Source organism: Anoplopoma fimbria, unplaced genomic scaffold (genome assembly GCF_027596085.1).
Source record: "Anoplopoma fimbria isolate UVic2021 breed Golden Eagle Sablefish unplaced genomic scaffold, Afim_UVic_2022 Un_contig_13718_pilon_pilon, whole genome shotgun sequence".
Lineage (NCBI taxonomy): Eukaryota > Metazoa > Chordata > Actinopteri > Perciformes > Anoplopomatidae > Anoplopoma > Anoplopoma fimbria.
The window spans coordinates 25762-38140 of record NW_026554464.1 but is presented as its reverse complement, the minus strand read 5'-3'; the positions used below and the strand labels follow the sequence as shown (position 1 = coordinate 38140).

The following is a 12379-nucleotide window of genomic DNA, read 5'->3' as shown; positions in this document are numbered from 1 at the left end:
CATCCTCCTGCTCTGTGGTGCGGCAGCTACTTGTGCCAGGCTGTGCAGACTCCTCTTGACATGCCGGGCCACAAGTAGCTGCCCCAGCTCCAGATGATGATGAGCCACCACTGGGGGGCCATGTCAGCCACAGGCTCATGGTTTCCCCACAACAGGACTGGGGGCTCAATAGAGGGCCGCCTCCCGATGGCCTCATGCATGAGGGGAAACCATGGCCAGGTAGCTGCCGTGGCCTTTCCCCACCCCCCAAGTTCCCCTCTCGCCGGTCTGGCTGACTTTTGATCCTGTACCCGCTGGGCCCCAGATTTTCCAGTTCCTGTTCCTGCAGCTTTCCCCGGTTCCTGTCTTTATACATTGTGCAAAACCCATCTGAGTTTATACATAATAAGCATAGTAATGTCCCTGATAAACAACTTTTTCCAATTTGTTTAGTTTCCTGCCATATAAACTGATGTTTTTTTTCTGCCTGCATTCTATATTTAGTCAGGTTTTATTTAGTGTTTACATCAAACTGTTTGGTACCGTTCTGCAGTCAAGATAAGACTATGTAAGTGAACTAGTATTAATCCTCCTGAACCGTCAGGTGAAAATAATACAATTTCAAGAAGTTAATGAGTTTCACTTTCCCGGTGAAATTAATTTAAGTCAGAGAAGAAATTAATCTTAGGTCTATTAAAAAGAGATCAATAAGCTTTAGACTTAAAGATCCAAATTGAAATAAGAACATAATATAAAAGTGCTTCACAATCTTCCCTGGTGTTTCTCAAATTCTCAACTGCTGAACGATGCATAAATGCATAAACTAAATTTAATGTCTAAACAAATTTAATTGATGGACATTAATGAATATGAGTAACTGATTCTACCTGATTAAAGGCAATAACTTTCATTATTGTTGGTTCATTGTATTCTTCATGTTCTTTATTCAATCCATTCATTTTGTTTATTATATTAATTTGTTTGCTAGTTTAGTTATGTAGTTAGTCTAAATATTTCATTTATAAGAGAACTTGATCATTTGATTTGTGTGTATATGAAATAAAAGGTCACTGTATGAATAATTGTAAAAAATATATATTAATTCATTATTATTTATTGAAATGGCTACAAGCAATAAAGCAACCCACCTGCAGCCTCGGATGTGCCTCCGAAACAACTGCTCCACCCACTTTGGTCACCACACCATCCAACCCCCCAACAAAGAACCCCAAAGGGAATCTGCTCTTAAGAGTATTTTTACTTACTTCAGAAAAAGATCTGAGTACTTCTTCCTTAAAATGCCTGCTTATGCATCCCAAGAAGAGACAGCCATCACTTCAACAATCCCCCTCAGACTACATAGTAACGACAGGCTTTGGGTATTGAGCGCCACCTGTCAAAAAACATCAGAAATACAGAATCTTTACACATCACATTTGTATTTACTGTAAAACAAAGAGTGTCTGCGCATCTGCAGGTGTTTTTATGGTAACGGTACAAATGGAAAATACATTTCAGCAATAATTTCTCACTTTTTTTGTTACCAAGCAAAACCGTCAGTGAAGAAATCCCAATTTGCTAAAATAAACAAAAGCTGGGGATACATAATGAGTTTGCTGAGAAGCGAAATAGATTTCTGCTGAAAATGTTCCTGACTTGTCATTGTTTTTAAACTTTCATAAATTAAATATATACATGTTTTCTTTCAGAGGTTTTCTGGATTTTTTTATTGAGTCATGTTCATATGATCCTGTAAAATTCAAAGATAATAATAATAATCAGTTTATTTATAGAGCGCTTTTCAGAGTACTCAAAGACGCTTTACAGACATTTAAAATCAGCATTTAAAAGCTACACACTAAAAACTTAAAACTTAAAACACACAGCATTAGTCAGACATTAAAAGCAGTTTTGAAGAGGTGAGTTTTGATTTCTGATTTGAACATTGAAAGATCATTGCAGTCTCGGATGTGTTTGGGGAGAGAGTTCCAGAGGGAGGGGACAGTGAAAAGTAAAGCAGCTAAAACATGGCATTTATATTTACATTTAAGTTACTTATTTTTACAAGAAACATTTAAAATTCAAGTTCTGTTAAAATCAAAAAATGAAAAACAGGAGGAAAGAAATGTATAAAACATGTTAAGACCATTGAATGAGAAGGTGTGTCCAAACTTTTGACTGGTACTGTATTTTTATTTATTTTATTTATTTTATTTATTTTATTTATTTTATTTATTTTATTAAATATTTCTTCATTTTATTTTATTTATTTTATTTTATTTATACAGTACCAGTCAAAAGTTTGGACACACCTTCTCATTCAATGGTTTTTCTTTATTTTTATCTTTATTTTTTTCTACATTGTAGATTAATATTGAAGACATCCAAACTATGAAGGAACACATATGGAATTATGTGGTAAACAAACAAATGCTCAACAAACCAGAATATGTTTTATATTTTACATTCTTCAAAGTAGTTGAATGAGAAGGTGTGTCCAAACTTTTTTGACTGTATGACCATGTAAACTGTTATAAAAAGTGATTCATCAGATACTTCAGAATTCATGTTGCCAACATTCATGTTGCCTTGTGTGACGTTCAAATGAATCCGTTTTTTATAAGATTAATTTATTGTGTCCAAACTGTCTCCGGTCTAACTCCTTTAAAATAACAAATATTGTAAAAAATAATTACTGGAATGATTTATCCTAAGTTTAAAAGTAAGAAAAACCAAAAAAACACTGTGATTTAATCATCTAAGTATGAAACAAAACGACTAAAACTCCTTGATGTTCAGATTTCCAACCGGCATTTATGGAGCCTCAACGCCCCCAGTGGCTCTGCGCATGCGCCCGTGTGTCTGCGTTCAGCGCCGGGGATGTGTGAGAGTGAGAGCCTGCGGAGTGATGCCGACGCGCAGAGCGGAGTGAGAACGCGTCGGGGATGGCCGACAAACCTCTGCCGCTGTTCATGAAGCTGTTCGCCGCCGGGTTCTACGGCCTGAGCTCGTTTCTGATCGTCGTGGTGAACAAGAGCGTCCTCACCAACTACAGGTAGCGGCTGTCACATGTTTAAAGGGGAAGCTAGCGTGTTAGCTCAGCGTTAGCATGCTTTAACGTTGTACGGCGCGGTGCGTTTACGTGCGCTGGGAATAACCGACACTCACCCTCTGCTGTTACAGGTTCCCTTCTTCAATATGTGTCGGGATTGGACAGGTGAGATAAATGCTTTTCACTCCACTTTTTAACTATATTAAACACTTTAAACACTTTTTAACTATATTAAACACTTTTTAACTATATTAAACACTTTTTTAATTATATTAAACACTTTGTAACTATATTAAACACTTTTTAATTATATTAAACACTTTAAACACTTTTTAACTATATTAAACACTTTTAACTATATTAAACACTTTTTTAACTATATTAAACGCTTTTTATATTAAACAGTTTTTAACTATATTAAACACTTTAAACACTTTTTAATTAAACACTATTATTAAACACTTTTAACTATATTAAACACTTTTTAATTATATTAAACACTTTTTAACTATATTAAACACTTTTTTAATTATATTAAACACTTTTTTAACTATATTAAACACTTTTTTAACTATATTAAACACATTTAACTATATTAAACACTTTTTAATTATATTAAACACTTTTTAACTATATTAAACACATTTAACTATATTAAACATTTTTTAACTATATTAAACACTTTTTAATTATATTAAACACTTTTTTAACTATATTAAACACTTTTTAATTATATTAAACACTTTAACTATATTAAACACTTTTTAACTATTAAAAAATAATAATAAAAAAATAATTCCTAAATGATGGGGATGAACGTCATTTTCTCATGAAATGGATTCTTTACTGTTTTTTTTATTGCTCATTTGCTTATTTATAATACTTATTTTTATCTTATTTTAAAATAATATTTGTGTATTTATGTATTATAGCATTAATATATAACTATATACTCATGTAGTATAAGGCAGCAATGTAATATTAAATAGAATATAAATGCAATAATAGTTATTCTGTCTGTATAATAGTTATAATAATTCTTTTATTGCTCATTTGCTTATTTATATACTTATTGTGGATTTTTACATTGCTTATTGTGGATTCTTTACTGTTTTTATTGCTCATTTGCTTATTAATAATACTTATTGTGGATTAATAATACTTTATTCTTTTTTATTGCTCATTTGCTTATTTATAATACTTATTTTTATCTTGGTTTTTTTAGTTTTTTTTTTACAAAGAATAAGGTGCTGTATTATAGTAGTAATATAGAGCATGATATGTCATTATATCATATGTAGTATAAGGCAGCAATGTAATATCATTGAATAGAATATAAATGCAATAATAGTTATTCTGTCTGTATATATAATATTTCAGTTATTGTGGATTCTTTACTGTTTTTATTGCTCATTTGCTTATTTATAATACTTGTTTTTTTACTATGTCTCTTGTTTGCACTATCCTCTATGCTGCTGTAATCCTGTAAATGTCCCTGCTGCGGGAGTAATAAAGGATTATCTTATTTTATCATATCTTAAATGTGTGTGTGCAGATGTTTGCCACAGTGGTCGTGCTGTGGGTGGGAAAGGCTTCGAGGGTGATCACCTTCCCAGACTGCGACGAGAGCATACCTCGCAAGGTGAGATCACCTGTTCATCCATCTATAAAACGACTTCCCATTCACCAGGAGCAGTTTGTAAATCTGTGTTTTTTCCCCCCTCAGACGTTCCCTCTGCCTTTCCTCTATGTGGGGAATCAAATCACTGGTCTGTTTGGAACCAAAAGGCTGAAGTGAGTCCTCATCTGTAAACTTTTTTTACAGGCCGAATGACGGTTGAGCTCATTATGAGCTCGTTCAGTTCTTTTTTTTCCCCCTTTGGTGGAAATCCAGCTTCCAGCAGAGCGCAGATAAACACAGAGTGTGTTTAAATGGACATGAATAACCCGTTTAAGCTTCATAAAAGGGTTATTCATAACCAAGTAAACGCACTCAATGGCGGTACACACACACACACACAACAGCACAAGGGTCACCAGTTACTTTTAAAAATGGTTACCATGGTGGCAACCAGGCTTCGGCTTCTGGTTACCCAAGGTTAAAATATGGTTGCCATTTTTAGTCAGCTTTATATTTTGAGTATTTAAGATGCCATGCAGTTATAGGTCAGCTTTATAATGAAAGTCTTAAGGCTGGCGGTGTTCATTGGACAGTCAGTGGGTGTGCCAGCTCTTACAGCCTCCACCTCATCATGTCGTTAGGCTTCCTGCTCGGGTTACTTATAGGTCTGGTGCTTTTTAACCCCCGTGGTTCTCTAGGATGTGCTACGTTGAACTAGTGAAATAGCAAGAACTTTTCACACCCACATTAAAACAACAAAGTTTGTTTCTCCATGTCCTCTGAAACCGATGCCTGTGTGCACGCGAGTCAACGCTCCAACACGTGTGCAGCGGTGACTGGTTATGACGGTAACGGGAATATTGAAGTTTCAGTAATGCAAACGTTTTTTCAATGTACTTATTTTGGGGTCTTACATTTTGCTGTTTGCTGTCCTTTAAAAGCGGTTGCCATTTAGGCCAAGAATTTGTTGCCAATTGTTGGCAAAAATGATTGCAAATGTCAACCTGGCAACCCTTACTGTTGAGCCCTGCTCTACAACAATAAAGGGACAACTGAGAATTTAAATCTATTGCACTTTATCCTGGGAAGCTCGTTCCTTCAGCCCTAAGGGAGAAGATCAAATGCCTCAAACAGAGGATGGCCTCGGCTTCCTAAAGTTGATACTGTCTTCCTTAACAATGTCTCCCAGTCCTTTATTGTTTTAGGCTGCTTTATACCTGACCCTGAGTTAAAAGGTTTGAACTGACTCAATGAAAGATCATTGTCTGGTGATGTTTGGCCCAGTTAAAACCATTGTTTCCTCTTCCACCAGTCTGCCGATGTTTACTGTCCTCAGGAGGTTCTCCATCTTATTCACAATGCTGGCTGAGGGATTCCTGCTCAAGTAAGATAAAAACACCAATGAAAGATGACCCATTTCTCCTCAGTCATTCACTGATCCTTTTTTACCCAGTGGGACACCAAGCCCTCCTCTTTGTACTGTACTGGAGGCTTTTTAATTTGCAGCCAGATAGAATTTCATTGCTTTGCTGTCTTTGACCTTTGGCAGGAAGAAATTCTCCAGACCGGTCCAGCTGACAGTCTTTACAATGATCCTCGGGGCGTTTATAGCCGCAAGGTAAGTCCTGCTGCATCCAGGTGTCCCCGTCGTTAACCAGACCAGAATTACCTTCACTACAAAGGGTTGTCCTGCTCTGATATATGTCCACACTTAAGTGATATTGTCCTCGTGGTCATTAGACACATGTTGTATATCTGTAGTAAAAGGAGTCCTGCTGAAACTAAGCATGCCTTAAGCTAAGTCGTTTGTGACAGAACACTTATTTCCTTCCCCCTACACTTTCTAACGTTTTCTCTCATCTCTGTTTGGCAGTGCCGACTTGTCGTTTGACCTGCAGGGCTACGTGTTCATTCTCATGAACGACGTGTTGACTGCAGCCAACGGAGCCTATGTGAAGCAAAAGTTAGATGCAAAGGTATGTGGCAGCGCCATATGATGAATGGTCGCCATTGTTGGGCCGGTGCTGTTTTTGGCGTTGAGCTGAATGTTGAATGTTGAGAACCTAAACTGTCCTGGAGTGTCTGGCTCAAAGCTACTCTGTGTACACAAACACCATGAGCTTGTTCTGTTAATTCCCCACCAAGTTGATTCGATTATCACTGTTTATATCCATTTTTGTAGAGAAAGTATTATTTGTGCTGCTTTTCCATTTCTTTTTGGATGTTTTCTTGCATTATTTTAAACTCTTAATGTTAATTACAGTTTGGCTGTTGAGTCTGAAAAGGCTTGTAGCTTGTTTTAGTCGCTTTTATGTCACATGAGCAGACTGCTCTGCTCTCACGTTACAGCAGATGCTGAACTGGATCCAATTTTAGTCTGTGATGTCTGTAGAGCACGACCTGTTAATATGGCACAAGACAGATAGTTGAGTGTGAGTGAGTGAGTGAGTGATAATATTGTGAGGAGTGAAAGATGGAGGACAGTTCTAGGTGGTGCAGCGTGCTGGCTGTGCTGCACGACATCTGTATGCTAGTTAGTGAGGAATGCACCGAAAGATTTGTGAATAACCCTCTCTGTTCTGGCTCCGTTTTTCCTTTTTTTCATGTTCCTGTTGCGCCCTGCCCATCTGTTTCTGTGCTCTTTCTCACAGGAGCTGGGGAAATATGGATTGCTGTATTATAATGCATTATTTATGATCATCCCCACCATACTGTTGGCTCATGTGACTGGAGATATGCAGAAGGTGAGGAGTTTGACTCTTCTGTATTTTTTTTAAATCTTTTTTTTTTATAAGCTTTAGTTCTTATTTAATTCCATGAAACCTCCAAACATCCTATTTCATGCAAGATTTGTGTCATTAAACTATAAACTTTCTTTCTGCTGATCAGTTATTAACTAGATTTAATCCCAAATTGAAGTGAGTGCACACATGTGTGTCAGCATTGGGTGTGGGCTGTAAACTTGGGCTGTCTGTTAGCTGGTCATTGTTGGCAGAGACCTTCTGGTTTGCCCAGCTGGGGCCCAGCAGCCAGAGAGGCACAAAGCTGCTATTATGCACCTAGTGGAGTTATTACAGCAGCGCCTACAGCCCCCTTTGACTGAACAAACTCAGACTTCTAACTTTAAGAGCTATGAGAAACTCTGTGCAGCATTTTTAAGTACCTTAATGTTAGTCCTATCTTGCCACCAGCTTCCTTAAATGTGATCAAAAACTCAGTTAATCTGTATTTCCTGTCTTCCAATGAACGGCAAACACGTCCACAAGGAGTTGCTTGTATTTTTTACTAAACAAATATTTTGAACTGAAATGATTTAAAACACATATTTGCTTGTATATCAGTTATTTTATGTGTTTTGTATGTTTTCACTCGGATCATTCTGACGTTTCTTATGCTTTTCTTCCCGTCTCAGGCTGTGGAATATGATGGTTGGTCGGATATGTTTTTCCTCTCCCTCTTCATCCTCTCTTGCATCATGGGGTAAGAATACAGGCCACTGCTTTCTGTGTGACGTGCATGCATTTTGTGCCAGAGTTGAACATCTGGATTGTACCAGATATTGGTGGTAACACTATTTTATCAGGGAAATCTAGATTCTGGGTCATAGCCTGACGTGTGTGTGTAAAGCTCACAATGACCCTTTGTCTACCACGTTGCATTAACGTTGTGAAATCTTGACTTCGTGCTCCAACTTGTGTTGAGTCATGGGTGATATGATGACATGGTTGTTTTTGCAGGTTTGTTCTGATGTATTCCACTGTGCTCTGTACACAATACAACTCTGCGTTAACAACTACCATCGTGGGCTGCATCAAGGTAAACTAAAGATTTATGAGTTGAGTAAAAGCGAAATGCACTAAAAGAAGAACATCTTCATTAGTTTAAATCATATTTTCTCCATTTTTGCAGAATGTCCTGGTGACGTACATCGGGATGGTGTTCAGTGGAGACTACATTTTCTCTTGGACCAACTTCATCGGTTTGAATATCAGGTATAAAATGTTAATCTCTCATTCATGCTGAAATGTGTGTAGTCATAGATGAATAGATTTTGTCTTGGGGCCGTGTACAGAATGTTCCTCCAACAAAAACCCTCTCCAATCTGTCATCCAAGGACAAGACATACATTTTGAATTGTATAATCACACAACAGGTTGAGTACGGTATGTTATTTATATACATGAGAAGGAACCTTCAGAGCTTTCCTTAGGTGCTGGCTGCCGGCCAAACCGCTGAATGGTCATTTAAGTTCAGTGAACATGGCTAGCAGAGCTCCATCTGCAGAAGGATGTCTGTCAAAAGTGAATTATTTGTTCCATCATAGTCAGTTTAGTTTTACCGCTAAAGAAAAAAACAAAAAAACTTTTGGGTGTTCCCGAGCTCCACCCGGAAACTTTTAGCTGTACACTGTTGGAACACACTGATAGAACAGTGTCAACTCTGCCAGGGGAAAAAGATCATGACCAAAGTGAACAATCTGAAAAAGAAATAAACTTTGTGTGTGTGTGTGTGTGTGTGTGTGTGTGTGTGTGTGTGTGTGCAGCTGAGAGGTTGTGTCCTGCCGAGGTTGTGGAGAGTTGTCCTCGGTGTTATTTATGAAAGAAAAATAATTGATGATAAAGCACATTAAGAATTGTTTTGATTGCACAGACGGGAAAATCCTCATTAAGAAGAGTTGCTTATGAAAACACCAGTGGTTATAACTTGATGATCGTGCAGTAAGCTTTTATCATTCCACTGAAAGTGTTTTCAAAATACCCAACGCAGATGTTTATTGGCTTACTGACCTAATTCATTATCTTTATATATATACAGTGGGTACGGAAAGTATTCAGACCCCTTTAAATTTTTCACTCTTTGTTTCATTGCAGCCATTTGCTAAAATCGAAAAAGTTCATTTTTTTTTTCGCATTAATGTACACTCAGCAACCCATCTTGACAGAAAAAACCAGAAATGTAGAAATTTTTGCAAATTTATTAAAAAAGAAAAACTGAAATATCACATGGTCATAAGTATTCAGACCCTTTGCTCAGTATTGAGTAGAAGCACCCTTTTGAGCTAGTACAGCCATGAGTCTTCTTGGGAATGATGCAACAAGTTTCTCACACCTGGATTTAAGGATTATGGAGGCCACTGTGCTCTTAGGAACCTTGAGTGCTGCAGAAATTCTTTTGTAACCTTGGCCAGATCTGTGCCTTGCCACAATTCTGTCTCTGAGCTCCTTGGGCAGTTCCTTCGACCTCATGATTCTCATTTGTTCTGACATGCACTGTGAGCTGTAAGGTCTTATATAGACAGGTGTGTGCCTTTCCTAATCAAGTCCAATCAGTTTAATTAAACACAGCTGGACTCCAATGAAGGAGTAGAACCATCTCAAGGAGGATCAGAAGAAATGGACAGCATGTGAGTTAAATATGAGTGTCACAGCAAAGGGTCTGAATACTTATGACCATGTGATATTTCAGTTTTTCTTTTTTAATAAATTTGCAAAAATTTCTACATTTCAGTTTTTTTCTGTCAAGATGGGTTGCTGAGTGTACATTAATGCGAAAAAAAATGAACTTTTTCGATTTTAGCAAATGGCTGCAATGAAACAAAGAGTGAAAAATTTAAAGGGGTCTGAATACTTTCCGTACCCACTGTATATATGACCCCTGACCCTCCATTTCCTTGTGAAAAGCTCTGCTCTAATATCTCAACAGTGATTGGATGGAGTCGTATCAAATTTGTCAGTTAGGAACTTTGGTTTGCCCCATAGCTCTTTATGCATGTAGCTTATTAGCTTGAAGATTGTTCTCATTTTTGGTTATGAACCACTGAGATAGTAAGAGACGGTCCGCTACTGTTGACTCCTAAATGTTTGTCTGTTTTGAGTTAAGGGAAATGGCTGGCACAGATATCAATGATACTGATGTGCCAATAAGCTCCAGGACTGAATATGTGCAGGATGGTTCTTGTCTGGAAATGTTATGACTTGCTGCATCATGTTTACCTTTAGGCTGAAGGAAACAAAAGTCTTATTTTGCATCCATCAGATGGAAGTGTTTTTGTTGCTAATGTGACGGGAAAAAAAAGATTGTGTAATTCATCATGGTGAGAAACTACCTCGGAATAATGACTTGGTTTCTCAATATCTTGAGGAACTTTCTCAAATTTCCCAAAAACATTATTATGTAACTGTAAATGTTTTATTTTGAGAAAAAGTTTCTTGTCATTTTGAGATACAAAGAGGTATTATGTAGATGGTTTATAATTATTTTCAGAAAGTTTCTCGTTATTTTGAGATACTATGTCATTATTTTGCAATACTATATTGAGACAATAAGTAATTATATTGACATTTTCTAATTATATTGAGATGATTTCTTATTATTTTGAGATATTAAGTAATTTTGAGTTATTATTTTGAGAGTTTCTAGTGATTTTAAGATCCTTTTTCATGATATTGAAATGTTATTTTGCAATACTAACTCATTATTTTGAGAAAGTGTCTTTATTTTGAGATATTTAGAAGTGTTTATTTCAAGAAAGTCATGTCATAATGATTCAAAGGATCTTATTTTATCCATCAAGGGTAACGTTAACATCTTGGACTTTTCTTTTACTAATAGAAAAGGGCTCCCATATTTTGTCTCTCACTTTAATCCAAAAAACCTGATGTTGAAAATCCAGCATTTCAGAAGATCACATTAAATGCCAACATTGTCTTTTTTGTGTGACGTGTTTGTATTCTTACACCTGGTGTCTGTCTGTGTTGTTGCAGTATTGCGGGCAGCCTGGTTTACTCCTACATCACCCTCACAGAGGAGCAGTCCATCAAAACCAGTGAAAACACCAAGCTGGACATCAAGGGCAAGGTGGTTGTATGACAGACACTGGATTTTATTTTTTTAATGCTGATGAACGAGAAAACTCTATTTTTCGTACAACTTTTATTTATGCAGTATTTTAGCATCAGAAGCTGGGGGATGATGGGAACGGTGTTTTTGGTGGAAAACTTCTTTCTCTGTTTGTGTGAAAATGGATCCACACCGTCACCCTGACTCTCCTCCAGAGGGATTGTGGGTCTGTGTTTTTTTTTTTTTTTTTTTTTTTTTTTAGATCTTGTTTTCTTTTTTAAATATCTGTATTTTGATACTGTACGTGTGAGCATCGAGAAGAAAGGGAAACATGGAAAACCAATATTATTTATATTACGACATTTCCTCACATACCGAACGTTTATAGTTAAGCGTTGGGATTGTGTAATGTTTCCTGAATACAAGGGTGAACAGCTGGAAATATATCAGTTATTTAAAGGGATAGTTTGGACTGTTCAAAAGTGACTTTTGTGTTTTAAAGGGTTAGTTCGGATTCACCAAAGTCACAAACACTTCTAACCGATTGGAGGCAGCAGTAGACCAGCAACTCCTGTGTTCTGAGAGGTTAAATTACTGTTTTTGTCAATGGAGTCTGGTGTCTTTAAAGAAATTTAGATCCCCATCAGAAACCGCTGTCTGACGGCAAAATAAAGCAGTGAAAATATTCTAAATATACCGTACAATTAAAGTGATATTGATTCTTTTAGGTTTCTAAAATACGTCCACAGCCGTACATTACTTTGCTGGTTCTCCTGTCTGTTTCTCCAAACTCCATCTACTGTATTAACACACTGACTGTGTAGAAGTACCTCATGCAACTACACTCCAAAACATCCAAACTATCCCTTTTTAATAATCGTTTTGTT

The 12379-nt window shown here is 36.7% G+C and overlaps 1 protein-coding gene across 1 annotated transcript; it reads left to right on the top strand.

Moving 5' to 3' along the window:
- Nucleotides 1–2870: 2870 nt before the first annotated feature.
- On the top strand, nt 2871–11744 carry LOC129088635 (UDP-N-acetylglucosamine/UDP-glucose/GDP-mannose transporter-like). The gene is made up of 12 exons (XM_054595973.1): nt 2871–3034; nt 3163–3196; nt 4587–4673; nt 4758–4825; nt 5965–6036; nt 6202–6270; nt 6526–6628; nt 7304–7396; nt 8065–8132; nt 8390–8468; nt 8562–8644; nt 11417–11744. The coding sequence occupies exons 1-12, from the start codon at nt 2925–2927 to the stop codon at nt 11520–11522; spliced, it is 972 nt and encodes a 323-aa protein (XP_054451948.1). The 5' UTR covers nt 2871–2924; the 3' UTR covers nt 11523–11744.
- The last annotated feature ends 635 nt before the right edge of the window (nt 11745–12379 follow it).